Here is a 24,351-nt window from a genome sequence, read left to right on the forward strand (position 1 = left end):
TTCTCAAGGGTCACATACTGTATTTGCAAGTATTTACATTTTTTTTTAATGCATGGTCAACTTGCTGTTCATATATATTCAACTGAAACAGAGCAACTGATGTTTTTCATTATATATAAAGTGCATGTACTTATATGCACAACTTAAACATAAAAAGTGCATATGCATATTTACAATATATATGCTTGCAGGTGGCTTTTATAATTAAAAAAAACCCAACAAACAAAACACATGAAAAATATTTCTGTATATCTGTCTCAGGTCTTTAAGGAATTAGGTTTTTCTTCTTTCCTTCAGCCAAGAAAAATCTAAAGCTTTGATTAATATCAAATGGATCTGAGGGTGCACAGACATGATATTTGTTCCAAACTAAGCAACTAAAAATGGAAAGAGATGACAGAAGTATAGATCTGAATATACTGACTTTTGGGTAAAGTATCTGTGAAGACACTCATAGTTCATAAATTCTATTTATTTCACCCAAACTCTGACAGAGACAGCCTTTACTGATTGCATTAAGGGAAATGCTCCATTTTCTAATGATTATTTACTCCTTATCACTTCTGATCTGCAGGTGGCCTTTGCAGAGCATCACTCTGCTCCCTCTAACCTTAATACACCAGGTGACCTTTTAGTCATTTCATTTGTATGACAAGAATTGGCAATTCCAGGTTTGATCCCCAAGGCTTTTCCAGGACAATTGCTGCACTGCCCACTCACATTATTCTCTTTATTGCTCTCTGTCATCATTACAGAGCTCTGGAAGAACATGCACTGCACTTGTCTGAGGAGATTTTTGCTTATAAATTTTTTTTTAAATTATGGAAATAATTTTTAGGATGCTTGGTCACCAATAAGAATCACTTATCTTGCACTGATAATTATCTTAATATTCACTTTTGCCTACAAAGTGAGATCCTGCTCCTGCTAGTCTACAGACAGAGAATAGCCACAGTCACGGCTAATGCAGCAATCACTGAAAATTATAACAATATAAATACATCACTGTTCTCATTCACTCTGCGTGGCCTCCATGTGTTGAGCTCCACCAGACCTAGAAGAGACTTGTAACACTGAGACAAGCACCTTATTTCTGGTTCAGCTTGTGATTGAAGAGGGAGAAAGGAAGAAAAAATATAAACAGTTGATTTGAGATAAGGTTCAGTTAATAATTATATTCTAGGGAGGCAAGATGTGACACATGTAACAACACTGCATTACCTTGAGTTCAAGAATCTGAACTACTTAAAGCATTTGACTTCATAAAAATAGTCACAATACATTAGACTGCACTCAGAATAAGTAATTCCTCCCACAAAATTAAAGGCTTTCTTTGCAGTCAATCAGTACATTTTATGCCTGTATTTTGACACTTGAACCATAAAATTTAAAATGACTAGACATCAACTAACATTAACTAAACAAAAAAAACGAACCAGAACTAAGCAGCTCAGATTCCTTGTATGGTCTTCTGGGTAGTTATTAATGCACTCCAAGTCTATAAACAGGTGAGATATTTATGCTTGGAAGCAAGGACAATATCAGATTCCTGAAAGGCAGAAGTGAAACTCAGCTTTTCTGTGACAGCTACAAGCACTTGCCTATCCTTTGACAATCTGCAGAAACTCCAATGTAATTTTCTCTTAACTGCAAGATGAACTTCCAGATGATGAACTGCTCGTGGCAATAACACTCAGACAAGTTCCCACTGAGGGACTTGCAGTCAGAAAAGAACAACTCTGCAACTCTGATGTGTCAAACCTGCACACATCTCACACAGATGTTGGGAGATAACTGGTTTTAGGAGAGTTTGTGAGCACCAAGTGCCAATACCTTGCTACTTCTTAACAAGATTTTTACTCACAGCCATGAGCCCCTTTTCCACAACTTTTCACCCACCCCCAGGCTTTCTCTCTGGAAAATGTTTCTGTTCAGCAATTACACATTCAAGCACAGACTCCTCTTCTTCATTATTCTGGGAGACTTAACTGTTCACTAATGGAAGGAAAACAGCTGTCAACCTGCCCAGCTTGATGAGGTCTTGATTTGGTAGGGAAACATTGCAGCATCACTAAAATCCATACACATGAGTAAATTAGCTCCAATCCAGTTACTACCTCTTCAGTAAGACCCCAGCCCCTTAATCTGAAATAAACCCCCCCTACATTAGGAAAAGGCTAACTATTACAAAGTTAGCAAAGAAAATATATTTTAAAAGTAAACTGGAGGGCTGAAGACAAAAACAAGCTAAAAACCAATGAGAACAGAAATAGCTTATTTTCCCAAAGGTGGATGAAGATATGTGTTTAAGTGCCTCCCCTTCCACTTCAGCCACGTGAGGCAGCCTCCAAGCTGCCAGCTCATCATACAACTTTGCAATAGGATGTAACAAAAAAAAAAAAAAAGATAAAGTCATTCCAGCAATACTGAATTACCCAGGAACCACTTTGTATACTCTGGTCAATAAAACACTGTTATCTCTCTTACAATAAGCCATACTGTTTATACAAACAAAGTTAGCTTTCCTGCATCAGCTATCTATTTAGCAAGATCAGCTATCACTGTAAATCAATTTCTTTGCAAATGAGAAAGACAGCTGCTGTAAAACCTACTTAAAGCTCTTTACTGCATTCAGTCTTTGGACCAGTTACAGAACAGGTGACAAGAACAGGGAAAAAAAGTCACCAGCGCCACATCTGGTGACACTCTGAAACAGTCTTCACTTTTACAAGCATTTCTAAGGAAAAGGTATAATTTACTCTTTACTTAATAGTTAAATATCTTTAAATATGAACCAGTACATTTAAAAGTATGACAAGAAAAGCTTACAACTGACAGTCAAACTGGGTACTATCAGGATGATACATAAAATAGCCAACTAAAAGGTAAGTCATAGAATCTCTACTACCGGTTGGTAATCCGTGAGTATAAACACAGCAAAATGTGGATTTCTTTTCAGATCAGCTCTGTAAAAAAGAGGACAGAACTAACGCTTAGTAAGCCTGAAGTTTCATGTAGCTTTTGTCCTAGAACAGTCATACAGAAAAGTCTTACCAAGGACAATTCACCCAACATAACCAACTAAAAGGCTGGAGCCTCTTTAATGACTCTCTGATTAATCAGGAGGTCACTGCTATGTTCTCAGAGGTCAACACCTTGCAAAAATCAGCTTGGAAAACCTCAGCTGGATAGACAATATCACCAATGGCATCTGCCAAACAACTTGGCTACAAAATCTAATGGAGATTCCAACTGGAATTAGGTGGCTTCAAATCAAACTTATTTCACTATACAAGTATCTGGTTGCAGAACTCCTAAAATCCAAGGACCATGAATCAGCCTTGCTGGCAATTTTCAGATTAAGAGCTGGGGATGGGGAAATGCAAGAACACAGAGAGCACTAAGCACTGCTCAGCACAGCTTTTCCTCACACCATTTTCTTTTCATCTACTATTTTAAATTTGAGGCTCAGCGAGTCAGATTTGTTGCAAGCAGTCAATATCTGTAGCACTCCAGGGAAAATCAGTGTTAAATCTGAACAAAGGGAGAAAAAGGAAAGGGAAGCCCCAGACTTGGATACACGTGTTGCATTTAATACTCTCTGCTAACAAATGCCAGAGTGGAGCAAGCTCTACTTTCTGCCTGCCACAGCAATGGTGTTCATGGCCAGGATGCAGCACAAGACAGCTTCTGATGAGCAAGTAAGAAGTTCCACGTCAGGCTGGGACTGAAAGAATTGGGCTCTAAAGAACTGTCCTAATATACACTGAAATAAACCCTGCTGTCAGTGTTTTTTGGTTTTTTTTTTTAATGTTCATATTCAACAGTTTCTAAGTAATAAAGAACTACAGTGTATTTTCACAGAAGGTTGTTCATTAAATCACAGTAAAGCTTTCTGAAGCCCCAAGTCAAAAAGCTTAAATGTTTAGGATGAAACTGAAAATATCCTGATGGCCTTCAAGTTTATTTGAAAGACAGATTACAGAATATTATGTAAGGCACAAATCTCAGAACTATTCCCCATTGTATTTACAAATATTACCAAGTTTTACAAGATCATGAATTTTCATAAAAAGTGACATTTTCAAAAAGCTTTTCTTGCTTTAATCCTCCTTCTTTCTTTTGATAGGATTAAATGCTGAAATGGCAGGCTGTTAAATAAGCACAGTGAAATGCCAACTGTGAGGCATTTAACTCCATGTATTCACAAATTAACATTTCACAGTTGCTTTAAATTTTGACATTATAGTTTAGGACCTTCAGGCAACTCATTTTAGAAGGTGCTGGATTTGATTTACATTATTTTTCATTTTAGATTCATATGTTAAGGTACTGGAATACCTTGAAGTTTCCCCTAATCCCTGATAAAGGAAATTTAATTTTACAAAAAGCTCAGAAATATTGCTTTTTTTTATAGTGCAAGATTGAAAGATGGTGTTACAGGTCCTACCCTTGAGTTAGTCCAGCACTGATCACAATATTCAGAATGAACTGAAGAAAACATCAAGCATAGTCATAAAAAAGCACTGGGATGCTAATCTTAATTCTTTAATTCTTTCTATTATTAGATTACTTCAGGAGATATTTGTGTGCTTCTGAGACAACTGCTGCAAGAGTGAATCCTATGGGGTACCAGACGTGGCATTTTAGATGGAAATTTTTACTTTACAGAATATGAAATCCAGTTTCAGTATTGCTAAAATTAATATTTATAGAAGGAATTTCAAAACATCATAATGAAAAGCCCTACCAGCAATAAAAAAGCCCCAAGACTTACTGCCTGTAGAAAAAAGAAATTGGGGAGAAATATGAACACATGGCTATTCTTACAGTACCACCTCAGACAACATAGCTGACACCAAGGTTTAAAATTGTCCCCTCAAATTTTTCTTGGATTATGTAATTTATTTCATGATCAATAATGGTTCTCTTTTGCTCCTGAATTTCTATAAAAAAGGCTTTAAGAGAAAAGTTGGAACAGATATATTTTGGTGTGCAGTGGAGGACCTCTCCCCATTAGTTTGGATTCTTACAACCAATAAAGAGCACAAACCATTTACAGTTTACATATGTATAAGATTATCAGAAGATACCAATCTCTTTGCAATAGTTTCTACAATTTCTAGAAAACTACTTAATCTTTATTAGAAAAATCAGTGTAGATAAAAGTAACATGACTACAAAGATTTGCAGAGCAGTTGAAAAGAAACAAGATTCTCACTTCAATACAACTGCACTTGAGTCATTCTTCTCTAGAGGCAAATCCAGAGACAAGCACCAGCATCCATGAGCAGTCAATGCACAGGGTACTTACAAAGCTACCTCAGGTCTCTGCTACTCATACTTCAAGTTCATCTCCATGTCCATTCTTCTGCCAGTTCTACAGAAAGCAGACTATTTTCCTTTTATAATTAAATAAATGTTTATTTTTGCTGCGAAATCATTCTGTTCTTTCACAACTCTACACAAGATGTGCTGACACTGGTAAAGAGTCTCACCAAGGACCCAGGGTTCACTCTGAACAGATGTGCTCCAAGGGAAAATAGAACAATTTTTTTGGTTGTAGAAATCAACCTGGTACTGCAGTCCAGTGGACACGCCCATCACATTTATGACATAGCTTCCACTTCATATCTACAAGCATGTATCTCATTGTTTAGAGACATCTCATTATTTAACCACAGAACACCTGTCTGGCAATCCAATGCTGTTAATGCTAATTACTGCATCCTAGCCATACATCACTTTTACACAGCAATGCACTGATTAACCTTAATTCCAACAGCATGCACTACTACTTAAGGTATTTAAGGATGTTTACATGTTTCACATGGGAATGTGCAAAATCACTCTCTGAAGTCTTACTCATGTTTGATTTGACAAACATAAGCGTGAGACACCTTTGTATTGTAACAGACACTTCAATAATGCTCCAGATATATTCAATAACACAGCATCTTTTTTCAAAATCAATTGTGACATCTACTAATGTTCCATAAATTCTGGGATCAGATTAAAGTCTTCCCAAAATTCATTACAAAGTATTAAACCTGTCTAGTCTTTTATCTCTACTACTAACACAATACAAAGAATGAAAATGTCAGAAAGTATAAAAAGTTATGAGAATTTTCCTCAGGAACATTGTAAAACACAGTCTGAATCAGGGGATGTATTGTCATGCCTTTGTGAGGCTTGTATAAATAAGACCCTGTTAAACCAGAATGTGTAACTTTTCACTACAACTTTGTCTGTTACTTCTCTTTTGTAGTTTCTGAAGTTGTTATTCATTCTAACTTCATCTCAAGTACTGCACATGTGACCATCACAATAAGGATTTAATATAAAAAAGATATTAAGTATTGCCATCAGCTGCCTCATGGATAATATTGCATTAAGGCTAATAATCACAACTAAGGATAGAAGTAAACTTTTTGTTTGGAAAAATAACACATTTTTTTTCATTATAACTTACTATTTAACTACTACCACAGTTAATATTTCTGAAAATAACAAAGTTCCCATGCTAAATATGTAAGCAACACTTCCTATTCTGTTGAGGACCTTTGAAAGTACTCTAGTCACTCAGTGAGAAATCCTAACATTTTGTAACTTAGCAGACTTCCTAGGGAAAAGAGATTTCTATGATTTTGCTGCATCTGTTGAATATAAATTGAGAACCAAAAAGTAGCTCTGCAAGTTGTTAATTTTCAGTTTCCATATTGTCCCATATTGAGATTTCAAAAGCAGCATCTTGAAACCAGGCCACCATTCCAGGGGCCTCAAGTTCAAGGTGGTTGGGCACAGTGAATTCTTCAGTGCCAGCTGAGCTCGAGATGCAGCAACCCAAAGGAAGGAGTCTCTGCTCTGGCAGTTTGAACACACTGAATGAATGACTGCACCATGGATGCATAGAAAACCCTCTGTACATTGAGGGCCAGATTTCCAAAAACAGAATATTTTTTTAAAATTGCCATTTCATTTAAAAACCTGCCATTTCACTTTAGATACTGACACAGAAGATGAGTTTTTGAGAGCCTCTCCGTGAGCACTTTTCCATAGTTTTAAAAGAAGCCATTCCACCCTCACTCCTCACTCCTTTACTGCCATCTGCTGTCACAAACACATCAGTGCCACAGTGTCTGCAGTGCGTTTTTCCTCTCTGTTAGAGTGCAAAAGAATGTGTTCTACTCAACCTCTAAAAATAATCACACACTAATTTGTCTTGAGGAGTGCACTGGTAAATAATGCATTGCCACCTTCACTGCCAGAGCAGTAACCCTGCAGATTTGTGGATGATTCCATACACAGGTGTTGCTCAGCCATACTCCCTTTCTGGCAAAAATAATATACAGTAAGCCGAAAACAAGTATCCCAGCATTTCTTACAAGGATTTTAGACCCAAAGCAAAGTGGAATTTAATGGTGGAAAACTGAATGAGATGTTGAAATTCTGGATTCTTGCTGCTGCAGTGGAAAACAATGCTGGTCTCCAAACACAACTCCAGTCAGGCGTAAAGAAGGCAAAGGCTTAAGTTAGTGTACTCAGCAGAGGGTAAAACTCAGGACAGGAATTTTTGTTCCAGTGATTTCTTTACACGAGATGAAGTCCTTTTAAAGCTTTGGGGGGGTTTTCTTCAATAAGCACACTACTTAATGCTCAGCACAAGCCCAATTCAATTTGATTACTAACACAATATCCCTCTAATGTGAAACTGAAAAGCTCTTTCATAAATCACACTTCTTTGAAGAAATAGAAAAAGGTCATTCTCACCCTCACACACAAAAAATAGGCAGGCAATCTCCAGGCTGTATGCTGCTAAACTCCTGTAATCAAGTGCAATAATTAGTAAAACACTACCTTACAATACTGGCCAGACAGGACAGGTGAATCTTACTGCTTTCTAAACACTGTCCCACCCAAATATAACAGGACTATAAATGCATATTTTCCACTATTTGTTTAATGCAGCTGGAGAGCTGGATGTATATTCAAACCAGGTACAGTTTCAAGCACAGCTGTGAGAACTGAACGTGATGTTATCCATGCAAGGTCATCTGCCAGGGGACTAAAGAGTAAATAACTGGTTTGGTTTGGCTTTTTCTGTAATGTCATCCATTTAATTGCCTAAAGACATACTTTCTAGACAATGTATCAAGTGCATAAAACAAAGCACAATATGCAAAGATGACACCCTTTTTTTTACCGTTTTAATAGAACTTCTTGATTTTTCTTCCCAAACATTACTGCTCAGCTCCATTGTGCAATGAACATTTGTTTCTCTTTCATAGGATCCAAATACCAGTAACCTGAAATAGAAAAGCCTATGGTAAGAACTGTGATATCATTACATATACCCCAGATATCAAATTAAATTCCCTATTCCTCATCTATACACTATTATTACCTATGTGCATACGTAGAAGTCCAGAGAGAACAGATTGCACAGGCACAGAATTAAACCAAAGGAAAGACACTGCTACCCTCTAGTGGAAGAACTCCAAAAGTATATTTTTTAAAAAACAGAATTTTTATCTAAGGGTTTGTTTTGAGTTGACTTTTTTTTGGGGGTGGGGGTTGGTTTGTTTTTAAATAAAGTGTTAAATTGGCATTTCCCCATAAAGGGCTTTTGTTTTATTTTAAGAAGAGCAACAAGAGCCACCAGAGTCTTCCACTTTAGTCTTAAATATCACAATGTGAAGCTCTTGTTGGTTTAAGAGAGGGCTATTGTAGATTAAAGTCAATTTACTGACTTTATATTTGTATTTCACTAAACTGGGATCCTCTTATCTGTGATTTTTGTAGCATTTATAACAAAGAGTGGTTCTTCATGGACGATACCCTATTCCAGAAGGCTACAAAGCTTTTCAGACAGGTATTAGCACTAGAAAAGAAAAAAGAACGCAGACTATAAACTTTAGGCTATAGAACAGCAATCAAGTTGTTCACAGCTTATCTCACAGTAGCTGGAAGCAGATAAATAGTTTGGAATAAAAACTTCAAATAAACCTTACTCATTCAAAAGAGCTGTTATATTTTAATCCCTCCTAAAGTTTCTATACACATTTGACAAGAACAATTTCTAAGCTTTCATCTCAAGTATCTTATTTGTGATTGTCCATGTGTTGTACAACTCTTTAGGTGATACAGACAAAAGCTGTCAGAAAAACATGTCAATTTTCTCTGTTTATCTTGACATTGTTAAATAATGTTTCTAGGTTAAATATTTATAATAAAAAAAAGTCTCATCTTTCAGATGTGGAGATTTGTAATAAACATCCTTTGAAAATGAAGTAAAGCTATTGAAGCTATTATTTCACAATAATCAGAACTGGTAAAATTAAGACAACCTGAGGGTAAACACCTCCCTAACTGTGATAGCTCTCAAGTTTGCTTCTGCTCACTTAGACATACTCTTAGGGAATTTTTCAGGGGCACTTGTGGCTGCTCTAAAATATCAGCACAGGAGCTATTTTGCTATACTGGATAGAAAAACAAGCAGTAAGACAGCTCAAAACAGGAATAGAACAATTTTTAGCCAGAACTGCAACATAAAGCGCTAGCAAAACAAAGAGCCATATTGAGATTTCACCTTACAGCAGGTCAACAGCACCTCCTAACCTGGTGTAAGGTGAACAAACACATTACAGGACAGCCAAACTACACAGTTACATTTCAAAGAGCTCATCATGCTAGAAGTTTGGAGCTCAGTTTCCAAGTTCAGAAAGACAAAGGCAAAATTTTAACTTCTGCTACACTAAGAAAATTTTTGTTCGAACAGTATCTCCATTAATTTGCAAAGAAAGGTGCTGCACATAAAGATTAACATTATTATATATGAATATATATTAAAGAGATATCTATATCCCACAGATTGAAAAGTGCTCACTTGAGGGCACAGTTTTGGAAGTGTATTCTTGCCTAATAAAATCAGAGTTTTTTTTACCTTTGTTAATTTTTTCACAGTGTTTCTTGATTACAATGAGACAAAGTCAAAATTTAACAGAATGTTGCTTTGTTTTTCCCTTTTTCTTAAAAGTTTTAAGATAATTACAGATAACAGCATTTTTACAATAATTAAGTTCTTTGAGAGCATTGTACTTTTTGAAAACTTGAGTTTTTTCTACAGGTCAGATAAAGACTTGCCAGATATATTCCTTATTATTTCTTTACACCAAAGTTCCCATCCTTTCATTAATTTATAAGCAAATTAAATTTTTCTTTCAACAGCATAACAGCAGAAAATTGCTATGGTCAAGCCTGCAATTAGAAAAGAAGTGTGAAAAGTGCAAGTATTTGGTCATGTGAAGAGTATAATTTAATGAAACAAGCCATTTATAACAGAAAAAAGTTTGCTAAACATTTTACCATTGCAGTTTCACCACTGATGTACAGACTTAAATGGGAGAAGCACCAGAACCAGATTAGATGGAAGAATTCTACTTCCAAATTCTGTAGAGAAGTCAAAGATCATCTACTGTAGTGAGAAAATATAAAACCTTCTGGGGCACTGAGCAAAACTGAAAACCACTCAGAAATTAAAGTGATCCTTCATTCTGGAATGAGAATGAGAAGATGAAAAATGCTCAGGTCCCTGTGGCAGATATAAGTGCAAAAGCCCTGGGTGTCAGCACACAGTGCTGCACTGGAAATTGGCTCAGCCAACCTTCACACCACTCACAGAGGGTTGGTGAAAGGGAAATTTGATCACCGTTACTTCTGTGTATATAGTGTATGCTTCTTCTTTCACTTCCAAATTTCTCTATTTCTCTTCCTACCTCATCAATACCTTCAGATGCAAATTAAACAAGAGTATTTACTCACTGAGGGACTCTATGGACAGCAGTTGTAGCTCTTTAATTCAAAAAAAGAATGGGACAACTGGAAGATCTGAAGAATTACTGTGGGTCCAACAGTCAGACATCCTGGCTGAGAAGTGTCTGTTGAGACAATTTCCAAGTGTGTGTTGAAAAATTCCAAGCTACATAAAACACTTGGATTATGTCAGACCTGAAAAATCAGCAACTGTATCCTCTCCCAGCCATCTGATAAGCATCTGTGACAGCTGAAAATACTGAGAGTTCAAAATTATGTCAGACTGAGCAACCTGAGTTCTCAGTGAAAAGAAACTCAAGAGCTGATGCTGCACAGTGTTTCAGAGTCAGGAAAGACAACATTTAAAAGATTACTTCCCAAGCCAAGAACAACTGTACACAGTGCAAGGTGGTCATTTTGGCCCTCATGATAAAAACAAATGCACCACTGGGCTGAAATTGGAGACTTGCTATGAAGAGAGATCAGAGTTCTCTTACTCAGTACAGTCAAAGGGGAAATGCTCCTGGTGGCCAAGGAATGCAGACAGTTATTTATCATCTTTGGATCATCCAGAGAAAACACCACAAAGATAGGGAGACAGGTAAGCAGGAATTTTATCACAAAAAAACATAACCACTGCTGCCACCACAGGACCCTTAGAAACAGAAGAATATCTTCAGGAAATCCTGACCACCGATAAACTACATTAGTACAGGAAATACAACTCAAATGTTGTACAGTGCTACAGAAAAAAAAAGTGCAAAGAGGAGTTGATATGGGAATAAAAGCAATGAAAAGAACAGGTTTAAAAAAAGTCTTTCTGCAAAGCAGTTTAGTTCATAAAGAGTAGAACTGCACATGACTAGATCAAAGCCTTAGCACTACTTGGATAAGATCTAACATAAAATAAAGAGGCCTGACAAAAAGCCCCCAGCAAACCAAGTGCCCACACACCTTTTCTCTAGCTTTGAAGAGAATAATATTCTCTTCAATGAAGGAAATAGATTTTATTTCTTTCCATTATTTGTTCAAGACCAAGACAATAAATAATGCCTTATAAAAGTGATTTGGATTAATCTAAGTAAGCCTGGGTGAAACTATTATTTCTCTTTGCTTACATAACACAGTAATATAATTACAACATTTATAGTGTCCTGGAAAGAGACCCATAATTTGGTGTGGCAGAAAAGCAAACCAAGCAAATAAGAGGAGGCACAGATTAGCTTGTAACCAGGCAAAACTCAGAAAGGCAAAGGCTTGCCCCCACACAAACCCAAAGTGCCTCAAGAAAGTAACTGCAACTCTCATTTGTTCATTTTTACTTCAAGTACATTTTGTGGTTAGAGTGCAATCATAACACCAAAGCTGCCACTTTGCAAATCAGAACTAACCTACAACTATAATTACTACAAACTGAGGAAACACAGGCCCTTGCTTAGTCAAGAATGAGCAAAAGTGCACAGAAATATACCTTGTACATTCAATTAATGTGACCTTTAGTCGACCTTCTGTCAACAGAAAATCCTGTATACAGAGGTCTCGATCTTCATATTCATCAGCTGGCAATACTTGACATGGAAAAAATGGCTTGAACCTGAAAAACACAGAAGAAACTTCCCTTAATTCACATTACACAACATGAACACACAAAAATATAAAAAAGGGAACAAGACAATAATGAATCTTTAACACTCTTTAAAAAGAGAAATACTGCCATTCCTATGTATTCATTGGTCAAAGGAATGAGTAGGAGCTACTAAAGCCTTTTGAATGCAGCAGACTGGGAAATACAAACAAAAATTGCTTCACAGAAATAGACTGAGTTGCATTTACTAGCACAGATAATTTTTAAGAAGTGGGAAGCTGGTAAAAATCACATGGTATTTTTATGATTGCAAACATAATTTAACACAAGAGTCCTACTGGAGTAAATATCTTACCAGGTCTTTAAGAACTGCATAAACACCACAGCATAGAAAGATGAAAATATGCTATGACCCTAAAGCTTAAACTTTTTATGAGAGTACTGTTGGTACACCTTAATGAACAGTTCACTTTAGTTACACAGATTGATTCTTCTCTCACTTTGTAAAAAACTTGAAGTGGCTCTTCTTAGTCGGTTTTCTTGAATAAAGATACAGGTATTTTAAAAATTTGCTCTTGAGCTTTATTTCCCTCACTGCAGCATGTGATTCACAGGAAAAGCAGTTCATGTTCAAGATAACGTGTGCAAAACACCAACTATCTCACCACATAATTCTCTCTCGTTGATTAGAAAATGCTGAGTTATAAATACCAGTTTGGTTTTTAAGTGATAGTGCTCTGGTGTTGGACACAGCCCTGATCTGGAGGGGGAGAGGCTGCACAGCTGCAGCCCCATCACATGGCTGACACACACAGGCAATCCCAACAGCAAGGGCCACAACCCTGCACAAAGAATGATATCACAGCATCTGTGCTAAAGTTTTAGAAACAAAAAAAAAAACTTCTTACAGGGTATTCCTTCTTTCTGTCTTTATTGCTCTCGTTTCCCAGCACTGCCTTGTGCCTTGGTTTCCATCCTCTGTCACTGATGCAGCCTCCCAGCAATTATTTGTGTGGAAACTCACAAATAGCAGGAGAGGAGCAGCACAGCCTGCAGGATGGCTCTGCCATTTCATGAGAAAGAACTCTTTCATAAGCACTGTTTGCTCAACCATCAGAGGCATCTGCTTGTCACATTCAGAGATCACAATATGTTCAGGAAACAGTCACATGGAGCTGAACTGAAGAGTTTCAGAAACTCCAATAAATAATTAAGCATCCTTTAATTGTCAGCACACACTTTGGGAGGGAGCTCCATGCTCTGATTCCAGACACTTCGGTTCTGTACGAGCAACAGCCTCTTACAGAGCCATGAGAAAGTAATTTCTTTTGTTCTCTTTGTGAATAAACACAACTCAACACTCCAGCTATTTTCCTGAAATCCAATTCAACTTCTAACTTTAATTTGGTTCCAAGTTTCTCCCCCATTAACTCCTTCATAAAGAAAACCATTTTGAAATATGTGACATAAAAATAGTCAGTTTTAAATACATTTTTTTAAAAGTCTGGTGCATGAAGAATATGAGGCTATTAAATAACTTTGGCCATGGTTTAGGTTTATGAGTATACCACAAACAACTAACTCAAAATATGCCTTGTTCAAGTACTGACTGATCTGTTACTTTACTCAGTCTTCCTTTGTAGTTCTTGAATATATAAAGTAACAGCAAGCATCATAAGGGTAGGGGAAAACCCACCAAAATGACACCACTGCTTCCATTCTGCATGACTTTGTCCCACTTCAGGGCCTGGTCACCTCCCCACTCAGACCCACCTCACGTTTCTCACTGTAAGCACAAGTGGCACCCTGCTCCTGTTAGGAATGATTTTACCCCTCAAGATACAGACTCAGGATTTTGTTAGGTGGAAAAGGATAAGTTAGGCAAGCACACCGGAAAATAATAGTAAGTTTTGAGTGAATAGGTACTTGTAGGTTTGAAGATTTTTAAGCACTAATAAACTGCTTTTCAGTTAGTACCAGCAACTGCCAATACATGTGCTTCCAAATCTATTCTAGTTCTCCATGGGAGCATCAAACTAACAACAACCATTCTGAGTTTCAGTGGCTTACTGAAACAAGAATTCTGTCAGGGAAAAAAAACAAAGGGAGAGGATTCAGTGGGTTACCATTAGCTCTCCCAATTTCTGCAAATACCATGCCTAAAAGCGTTGGTATTTCATAGGTCTTTTGCTTACCTATGCATACATCCTGCAGGCCATTTACAAGAACACAAACTTGGACAAATCTATTTTATATGCTAAAAGTAAGAACAGAAAAGCAAACTAACAGACTTAAATATTCAAGTAAGGATGCAGACATATCCACCTACACATTCAAACTAAGAACATCATCCTCAAGTGACTTCAGAACAGTTTTAGTACAACACACACTGCAAGCCTTTGCTGCAGCACAATGAAACAATCCCCAGAAAAAGCTATTTTACTTGCTAGATTAAGACAATGTTAATGTAATTTTGATTTATATTTTCAAAATCCTTTTTAAAAATTTATATAAAAATTAATTAAAGAGGAATTAATTCTAAAATACCAATACAGTCATATACACTAATATATAAAACACTTAGCAGTGCATGGAGGACTGTGTGCAGCACTACTTAAATTTTCTACAAACACGGGATTAAAAGGCTGTCTCAACATCATGCTTAATTTTCAACAAGCACTTATGTTCACATTCTTATCGCAACTAAATTGCAAAATCATTAGCAAAAAAAGGAACACGTCACCTATTTCCATTGGCGCTATCAACATACAAAGAGCTGAATATCTCTCATAAAATGCATTTTTAATGTTTTAGTGCTGCTCTGAAGCCTTCCAAATTTATAACACAGCACTTATCTATTTAATTTACAGAGAGTTTGTGCATTTCCAAAATTAAACATTGGACAAATTACTATTTCCTGTAGATTTCAATTACATACTAGGGAATTGAACAGTTGTCGGAATATTTAAGTACAAGGCAACATTATTTATTTGAAAAGACTTTCCCACTGGGAGTTGGTGAACTAACACAGACCCAGATGGGGACTGCTGCTAACAGGGTGGGACCATTCCCTCATGTTGTAAAACCACACACAGCCTCTCCCATCTTTTTCCCCATGGTAGGAAAAGCCTGTGAACTTCCCCACCTTTCAAAAGCAGAGCACACGCTCTTACAGAGCCATCATCCCTCTCCTCCTGTTTGGCAGGACTGCAGCAGGCCAGCAATGGATTCTCTCTCTGCAGAAAGTCTTTAAAAGTGCTTTTTATTGAATGCTTATAGTGCCTTTTCAACTTGTTTTTGAATTGCCAGTCCCTCCACAAACTCGTCTTACTCATCCAAAGGTTTGAAATTCATACAGCACACTCCTAAGAAAAAGCTAGCTAAAATTTAGCTTTAATGTGAAGAGGAATATCCATCAATCAAACTTCATGTGACATTTTAGCAACTGAAAAAACACAACACTACAGAGATAACACTTAAAAGAAGCTGTAGCGTAGTGAGCGTTTCTTAAATATTGCAAGATACAAACAGCAAAAATTCCTCCTTCACACGAGGAATTAGTCAGATGATTACACTGAAAGTAATTAAGATAAAGTTACAGAATTAATATATAGGATTAAAGGTAGACACTAAAATAGCACAACACTAAGCCCTTCCATACACAAAGCACAGCAAAAATGTTTCCAGCCACTGCAGGCAATGTCTCCTTGACGTGAAGGACTTCTACACTCCCTTCATGCCAGACTTCAGAGTCACTTCAGTGGCTCCTTTGCTCTTCAGTGACTCACTCTCTCTCACCACCACTCCCTCAAAGTCTAGATCAAAAGTGTATCCAGAAAAATCCCGAGCACATCAAGCTCCTTCCCTTCATTCTGAGTGCTTTCAGTCCCGGAATGGGGAGAATTCTCCCTTCCAGCGGGCAGTTCAGGGAGGCAGAACTCATCTACTTGGAACAAGTCTGGATTTGGTGATTTAATTTTAAAGATGTCTGACCTACATTCCCTTTAATTTAAATTCACTATTCTGTGATGATTGTTGTGTGGTCCTTTACCCAACTTTTAACAGAAAAGAGGACAGAAGTCTTTTATACCTTAGTTTAATTAACCTAATCCCCAAATAAACTGCTTGCCTCTGTACCTACTTAATGATATTTTTAGTTGTATGAGGAAATCTATTGAGAACTAAAAAAATTAGGTATGATAACCATATGCTTCTGTGTCTGCTCATTGCATCAGTTAAGACTATCCAAAATCATGGTAAAAAACAAAAACAATTGTTCAGAGCTAAACAGAGCCAGAAACAAAATTCAAAAGCTCTCAGTATTTCATCTCCTATTTGGAGAAGTAGAAAGTCTTACCGGATCATTTCTAAGAACAGGAGGAGGTGGGATTTTGTAGAGCTTTTGCTAAGAAGTGGCAATATTTTTCTAGAATAAGTTTCAGGAAAAGTTTTAAATTATTCTCTGGTTTTATAACAGAAGTTTGGTATCTAAAACAGTGTTTAAAATTATTGAATATCAGTTTAAGACCACATTAAACACTTGTATGATATGAATCCCAGCACTACTCTATTGATAGGAAGATAAAACTTTTTCAGGTTTGGGAATTTTTAAGTTACATTAACTGAACATTTGAATTTTAATACAGAGCAAAAGGATTTTAAACCTCAGAAGAATCAATCAACCAAAAATGCAAGCATGTTCCCCATAAAGCTACTTTGAATGCATTGCAAGTCTTAATTTTCATCCAGAATGTTAAGCAAAATTCTATCACAATCTAAAGAGAGACTGTGTTTAGAAGATTTCAATATTGCAAGTGCTACTGTATGTGAAGATTCTTGTATCTAAAATACTATTGAAAGAATAACTGCTGGATTTATTTTCAGTCTGGGGACTAATCAAAAGGTTCAACTAACTACACAACAGACTTGAGTCATTTTTAGATTGTGCTTTTCACCTGAGTCAGAAACACAAGTAAAGCAAGTAATTTCAAAGAGGGATTGAGATCAGATATTTTAAGATATAAAGAAGTAATCTATTCTTACACTGCATGTAATTTAAGATGAAGCTTTACATCTACAAAATTCAAAAATATTACAATCCACTCCTAAAAAGACATGATCACCTAAATAAGATTTTAAAGTTCTTATCAGCTAACATTTGCACTAGTCAGATATTATAATGTAAACAGTTTATGTGATTCTTCACACTGAAGATATAAAAATGAGGTTTATCCTTATTTTGAACAAAAAAATAGTAGCAGTACTGGTTTCTCTATAGATTGTTATAGATTTTACAAAAACAATTTTCCAGCTTCCACTAATTTCTAAAGGAACAATGCTGCTGAAATGTATCAGTATTCATACTCAGGGACTGAAAAAACCATTGAAATAAGATGGTGTTTATTTTCTAGGAAGTTTTATGGCAAGCTACAAATCAGATCTAGTAATCCACCCACTATCTTACAGGATATTCTGCCACACACATGTAGGAGGCTCAAACACACATGGTCTCAATATATGAGCAGTCTTTTTTTTAACCATGACCTCAAAAGGAAAAAAAAAAGGCAATGATTTTACTAGCCTTTTTTTTTCTTCAAAGAAGTTTCACACTTTTCCAGGTTCTTAAAATAGTCGTCTTTCTTCTTAGTAATTCTGAGGTATATCTTGACTCATACATTTGGGACAAGACACTTCTCAAACTTCAATTTGTTCCTGACTTCCACAAGAACAATAATTAATGCAAACAGTCTAGCAACTTCTCCAAAAAAGATCAGATTTCTTCCTGCTTACATGACAGAAATTGCAAATACAACATGGACAGTCTTAATGATATGGTTTTACTGCTTGTATTAGAATAGCCACAGGTAAAAAATCTTACCAAAACTTCTTATCAGCACAAAGCAGATCAACTTGAACATGTGCAAACATTTTTGCATTTCAGGAACACTAGCTTCTCAAATTCTAAATTCCAAAAATACTGAAACAGCTTTGTTAACTCAATGTAGTCAATGTCTGTTTGATCCCTAAGTTTTCAGGTTCTGTTGATTCAAATTAAGGGATGAAAATCCAGCTGTAATTCAGACAGGATAAAGACAAAATTTCCCTGTCTAACCAAAAAGCCTGAATTGTTGTGGCTTTGCTCCAAATGGGACAGAAAATACAGAATGTGCTTATGTTCACATAGAGCTGAAAGAAGTAGGTGTGGTTTAGCAACCAGCTTTTAGGCATTCAAGGAAAATAGCAGCAGGAAAAAAATAACAAAAATTAAAAAGCACACATACAAAAAAAGTAAATAAAACCCAAGCCACCCCAAAATTCTACCTTCAGCCAGCTGGATTAGAGGTTGGTCACCTGTCTGCAGTCCTGGTTAGAGCAAAAAGATGATGTTCTATAAGGACGTTCTATGAGAAGTCTAAGCTCTGAACACAACTCACTCATTGAACTGAAGAGTTTTAATCTTCTGCTTTAAACCCTAGCCTATATCCACATGAAATATAGTGACATCTCTTAGGCTGCTTAGACAGAAAACAACTGTCTTACTGCTGAAACCAGTCTCCGACAGCTGTAAACGAAAAATGAAAAAATATTCTTATCTGCTGTGAATTCTAGGCAAGAGAGCTTCCCAAGGTTTATCCTCACTCCTCCAGTTAGTTTTAAAATTGCTAAAACTGTGTAAGCTTCTCCTCAATCTACATTTATCAAGTCACTTCTGGCAGAAGATGCTCCAATTCACAGCCCAGGCTTAGCAGTGGCATTTTCAAAGCTGAGATGACTGACAGCTCACCCTGGAGCTGTGAGCAGCAGTCATTATAGGCCTGGTTTGCAGAGAACTCAAGGGCTGCAGTGGTGGGGAGGGCACAGTTGGACCCAGGGACACACCATGGCCATGCCAGCTGTCCCCCAAGCAAAGATGACACCACAGGCAAGTCACAGCATTTTATTAATAGACCCACACTGTAAACAGGATCAGGTAACACACAAGCTCAGCCTGAACATGACCTGTGGCACCACTGATGACAATCAAACACAGGAAGGGTTTGTGAGGTTAATTAACAGGAAGGATTCCTGCACTGACCAAATCCTGCATCACTCATGGCACGTTACACTTAAGACTTGTGATTGCATTTAATAGAATTTGGATACTTTTGCTAATTTGCCTTTCATTCAGAGGCACAGAGGAAAAAAAAAAACCATCTGAGTTTTTGCAGAATTGTTTTAGAACAAAACTGCTGCCTATCACTGCTATTCCCACCCCACCTCTCTTTCCAATTCACTGGGCTCTTTGCTTGGAAACATTAGGCTTGTTTTGTTTCTTCCAACATATTGCACCAAATTTTGTTAGCAAGTATGCAGTTATTCTTAAAAGAAAAAAAAAAAAACAAACAACAAAACCCACAAAACTGTTGAAGTTTCTGGAGTAATTTCCCCATGCTAATTATTTAGGAACTATTCACCAAGCCAGCTCCTTCACAGGTGATCCAAACACCACCAGCAAGCCCAGTGCCATGCCACCACCAGACTGGGATCTTCCATTTTTACTCTTCCTATTTCAGCTCAGGCAAACAGGAATAATGGCTTAATAATGGTTTAAACAATTTACTACACAAGTGACATTCATTAAAAGGTCCATTTTAATTTTTACTACTCAATGGGTTTCCTTTAAGACAGTGCATACAAAACCTGTGTGACAGGATATTTTTCACAGGTTTAAGTACAATTTAAAGCATTTTACATATGTGGTAGTAGTTACTACCAGTATTACTATCTTCATTTCACTGGCAAACACCACATAATCTTGTACTTAATGCCACTACAAAAGTATATTTTAATATTTGTACACATTTACTTCTAAGTGAGCATTTTTCATAACTATGTTGCCATTGACACAGATGTAGGAAAATATCCTGCCTAAGCATTAGCTCTCAGTAAAGAAAGTCAGAAACAAAGTGTTATGATTTCCATTAGATATCATCTGACAATTTTTAAAAGAGAGAAAGTAAGAAATAATGGGTTTGAATTTACATCTCAAAGTGTCCCTATAAGTTTTTCAGCCAGAGCAACAAAAAACTACCAAAAAATTAATTCCCAAATGATTATCCTAATTTAATTTTATGCTAGTCATATCTGGCAATTAATTACTGCCTTTGAGTGTGTGTAACAGTCTGATTAGCTATCACTAGCTAATCACTGTAATACACTCTATTTCAGACTATTTCAGAGCTTTATGGCATCTGGGAGGCCTTCAAAAATTGTAGTAGAGTTCCTCATGAAGCAGCTTTAATGGAGAGGGCTGGGGACACTGCTGCTCACAGGCCATTCTGCTGAGCTCCAGCAGCATTGAACAGCAGAATTAAGATGTTATAAAGGTAAGTTGTACCCAATAGCTTTAAGACTAAAATGAATTAGAGCAGCTAGTAGGGAAAAAAAAAAAAAAAAACAAAATAAAAACAAAAAACCCAAACCAAGCAGCTCTCCAGAGCCCAACTCAGGGATTTGTTACCGCACAAAATTTAAAATTTAAGGTTTTCCCTCTCTTTCTTTTCTTTTATTCTCTGCTACACTCAGCATCTCCTGGCAGTTTGCAGAGCTGTATTAGGCCACAGAACTCAGGCAGGGCTCCACAAGGGTAGGAGTCCTTCCAAACAGAAGGGTGCTTAGGGAATCAGATGTACCCAAATGGCTCTGGGCAGGAGTAGCAATCTTCATCATCACATTGGATCATTGCTTGTTTTCTGGACAAAAAGATGGTTTGAGATCATCACGCAAAGTTTTTTGTAGTTCCATAACACAGGGATTTTAACAGACTGGGGTGACACAAATTATCTATTAATGTAACCTACCTATGTGGGTTGCTAAATAAAGCTTATGAATTCTAGAAGTGTTGCATTTAAAATCTTTTACTATACTCTAAAGAAAAAATAATATCAAGAACACCCAAATGTTCAAACAAGTGTGAACATGAACTGCAAACACAGGAGCATATTGGGTGACTTTGGGTCATCTCTGCAGGAATGCAGAATAAGCAGTTTCCCACAGAAAGCCAGAACAGGAAAGGAGAAGCTGCAATAGTGAATCCAGCAGCTTGAGGCTGAGCTTCACCAGCACTGCACTGCCCTACCCCACTAAAACCCACTGTCCTTACCAGGCTGCTTTTAAGAGTTTCCTGATCAAGTGCCATTTGACAATAAAGGATTAACTTTGTCATGCATTTAATACATATAAATATGTTTGACAAAAAAAACCTCCTACATTTTTACACCCAATGAGCTACTGAGAGCTGTATTAGCTACATATCTTCACAGATAAATTCTGTGTCTTTTCCTTTGAATTAATCTCCATAATTAAACCATACTATCTATCACAGAGTCTAAAAATCATAACACAGTCTGGAGGAGGTGGTTCAGAATAGCCCAATTCCAGAGCCTGAACACACCTCCCTGCTCCAGCAGACAAGCTCAGAACCAAATCCTCACATTTCTTAGACTCCACACACTCCTTAGGTGCCTACAGTTCAGTAAAGTGATTAACTCCTATATGATCTATATTTTGAAAAAAGTTACCCTTAAAAAATAACACTACTATTGCTTATTTCATATTTATTTAAATGCATTGAAAGCAACACAAATTAGGACAACTGAATAAAAATATCCATATTTGTGTTCACTGAGTAGCATGATCAGTTCAAGGTCAGGGTTCAGATGAACAGAAATGTGGTCTCAATGCTGATGCACGCAAAACACCATCAAGTACTAAATAAATCTTAGCACATTTTTTCAGACTCTTTATCCACATGAAAGTTCACTGCAGAACTAAGATCAAGTAACTTCTAATACAAACCAGCAAAAGATTAAACCAGGTAATTTTCTTTACAGTATTATTGTACAGTATTTTATATACTGGTGCAAGGAAGAAAAGTTGAAGGAGGTCCTGTTTTCACGTCAGACCAATTATGCCTATTGGATTTCTACCTGCAGCAGAGGCAGATACTAATGACCAAAATGTATTCCCTCATCTTGTATATTCATCCATCATTCCCTCCAACTGAGATTTTCTTTCTGTCCCATACCTCTGGTCTCCCATTTTTTTCACTAATCCATCTCAAGTCAGTGATGTGTTAGTTCCTCACCTTTGTAGGAGAAAATGGAAAATACAGAATTTGTTGACTAACCACAGAAAAAGGCTCACTCTTAAGCTGAAAAGAATGCCACCTGTATGCTGGGAAATGTCTGGTATGTAGCTGGTCACCCATTACTTCTGACTTTACTATGAACAAGTTTCAAACTGGCATTCTTTCAGAATTCAGTCTTTCCAGTGTGAAAACTCATGAAGTGCTGGAGATGGGGAAGATGACTAAAAATGTTTCAAAACCCTTAGAACAAATGGATTTGAACTTGCTAGCTACGTAAAATATACACACAGCCATTGTACCATATAATTTCATACAATCTGAAGAAACTTGTACTTAGTGACCCTCCAGAAATAATGTATGCCTGAGATGGAGCCCTCTGAAAAAAAAGCCAGTAAAAAGCTCTGCACTACCAAAATCTTCCTTCTACATGTAGCACCCTTGGGAAAAAAAAAAATTAAAATATTTGCTGTTCTGAGGTTTGGTTGTGCTCTTTCTGTGTCAGGTTGCCTAAGACCCATTATCCAATTCCTGTAAGACAAAGTAAAACTGCTTGTGCACTATTAAGATAATCTTCCAAGCATGGAACTACTGACTACAGACAGATCCACTGAGTGAAATTATCACCACTTTGCAATGAGCAAAACAGTCTGTGCTGGCATCATTCAGGGCAGTATCTCTGGGACAGCTTGAGAATCACAGTGCTGCTTTACCATCAATTTTTGCAGAGCAGAACAGGACTCAGATCCTGGAGGGTTTTTTTTAATACTTTTGTACAGTAGATAATTTGTGTCGCTAAAATAGGCATGGCATTAAAAAATCCAATAAATAGCACAAACAAACAAACCACCCATCTTTCCTATCAGTAGAAATGAGAACTTCAAACAGGAGTGTCTTACAGATTTAACTAGTGAGAGATCCCTATCAACTACTGTAGAAATCCACTCAAAAAGAAATCCTCCCTTTGCAACAGCTACAGAGAAAGGTCTCTGAAGAAAAGACATGATCACAGTCCCAAAATCTGGTTATTTCTGGTACTCCTGCCTCATGATATGAATAATACATGCTATTTAAAATTTTATTCTTTTTCCAATACCTCCATTTCCTCATTATGAAGTAATTTCTATTGTAAAACACATTTCAAATCAATAGCTATTTACATTACTTCTAGGCTTAAGTTTTGCCAAAAATAAGAAACTACTATGTAACTCTCAAAATGCATTCTATAATGGTAAATCAAAATAGGCTTGTTTAATTGTTCTTCCCAGAGAAATACAGTATAGCTCCAGCTTCCAAATAAAGCATAAAACTATTTAACATGACTAAATATATTGCAAATGATCAGTTCTAAGGATAATTAATGTTGGAAGCAGCAAGAGGAGGTCATCTAAACACCCAATACAGAAATAGTAGAAGCAATGCTTTGTGAGAATACTTACAAAGAAAAGAATGTTATTCCCCTCTGTGGTAGCATGTATTAAAATAAAGCAAACAGCATTTCTCAAAGCAGACTAGCATCAATACAAAATAGTTGGGTTTTTAAATGTAACAAACCAAGAAACAAAGTGTTCCTAAAATATACAGAACTGACCCACTGCTTAAGTAAGCAACACCTGGTTTGGTTAGAATCTGAATGGATGAACTTGTGAGGTGTTTAATTTAAGGAAAAAAAAAAAAAAGGCACCTGTCAGTTTTTTTACATCATTGTTTGAGAAACACCAGGAAGTTAATTCTGGCAAAAGGACTTTACATATACACTTTGTATCTTCATTGTGGCAAAGTGTATTTTTATTGCCTAGAAGGAACCCAAACCCCAAATCGCTCCAAA

The 24,351-nt window shown here is 36.7% G+C and overlaps 1 protein-coding gene across 1 annotated transcript in view; it reads right to left on the bottom strand.

Annotated features, from left to right (window-relative positions):
- PDZD8 (PDZ domain containing 8) overlaps positions 1–24,351 on the bottom strand; it is a 51,809-nt gene that overhangs the window by 22,592 nt on the left and 4,866 nt on the right. Inside the window, exons 2-3 of the mRNA XM_031505283.2 lie at positions 12,284–12,406; positions 8,204–8,306 (exon numbers count right to left, since the gene is read on the bottom strand). Of these exons, the coding sequence (XP_031361143.2) occupies positions 8,204–8,306; positions 12,284–12,406 (226 nt within the window). The remainder of the gene's footprint in view (positions 1–8,203; positions 8,307–12,283; positions 12,407–24,351) is intronic.

This window comes from Lonchura striata, chromosome 7 (assembly GCF_046129695.1).
Source record: "Lonchura striata isolate bLonStr1 chromosome 7, bLonStr1.mat, whole genome shotgun sequence".
Classification (NCBI taxonomy): domain Eukaryota; kingdom Metazoa; phylum Chordata; class Aves; order Passeriformes; family Estrildidae; genus Lonchura; species Lonchura striata.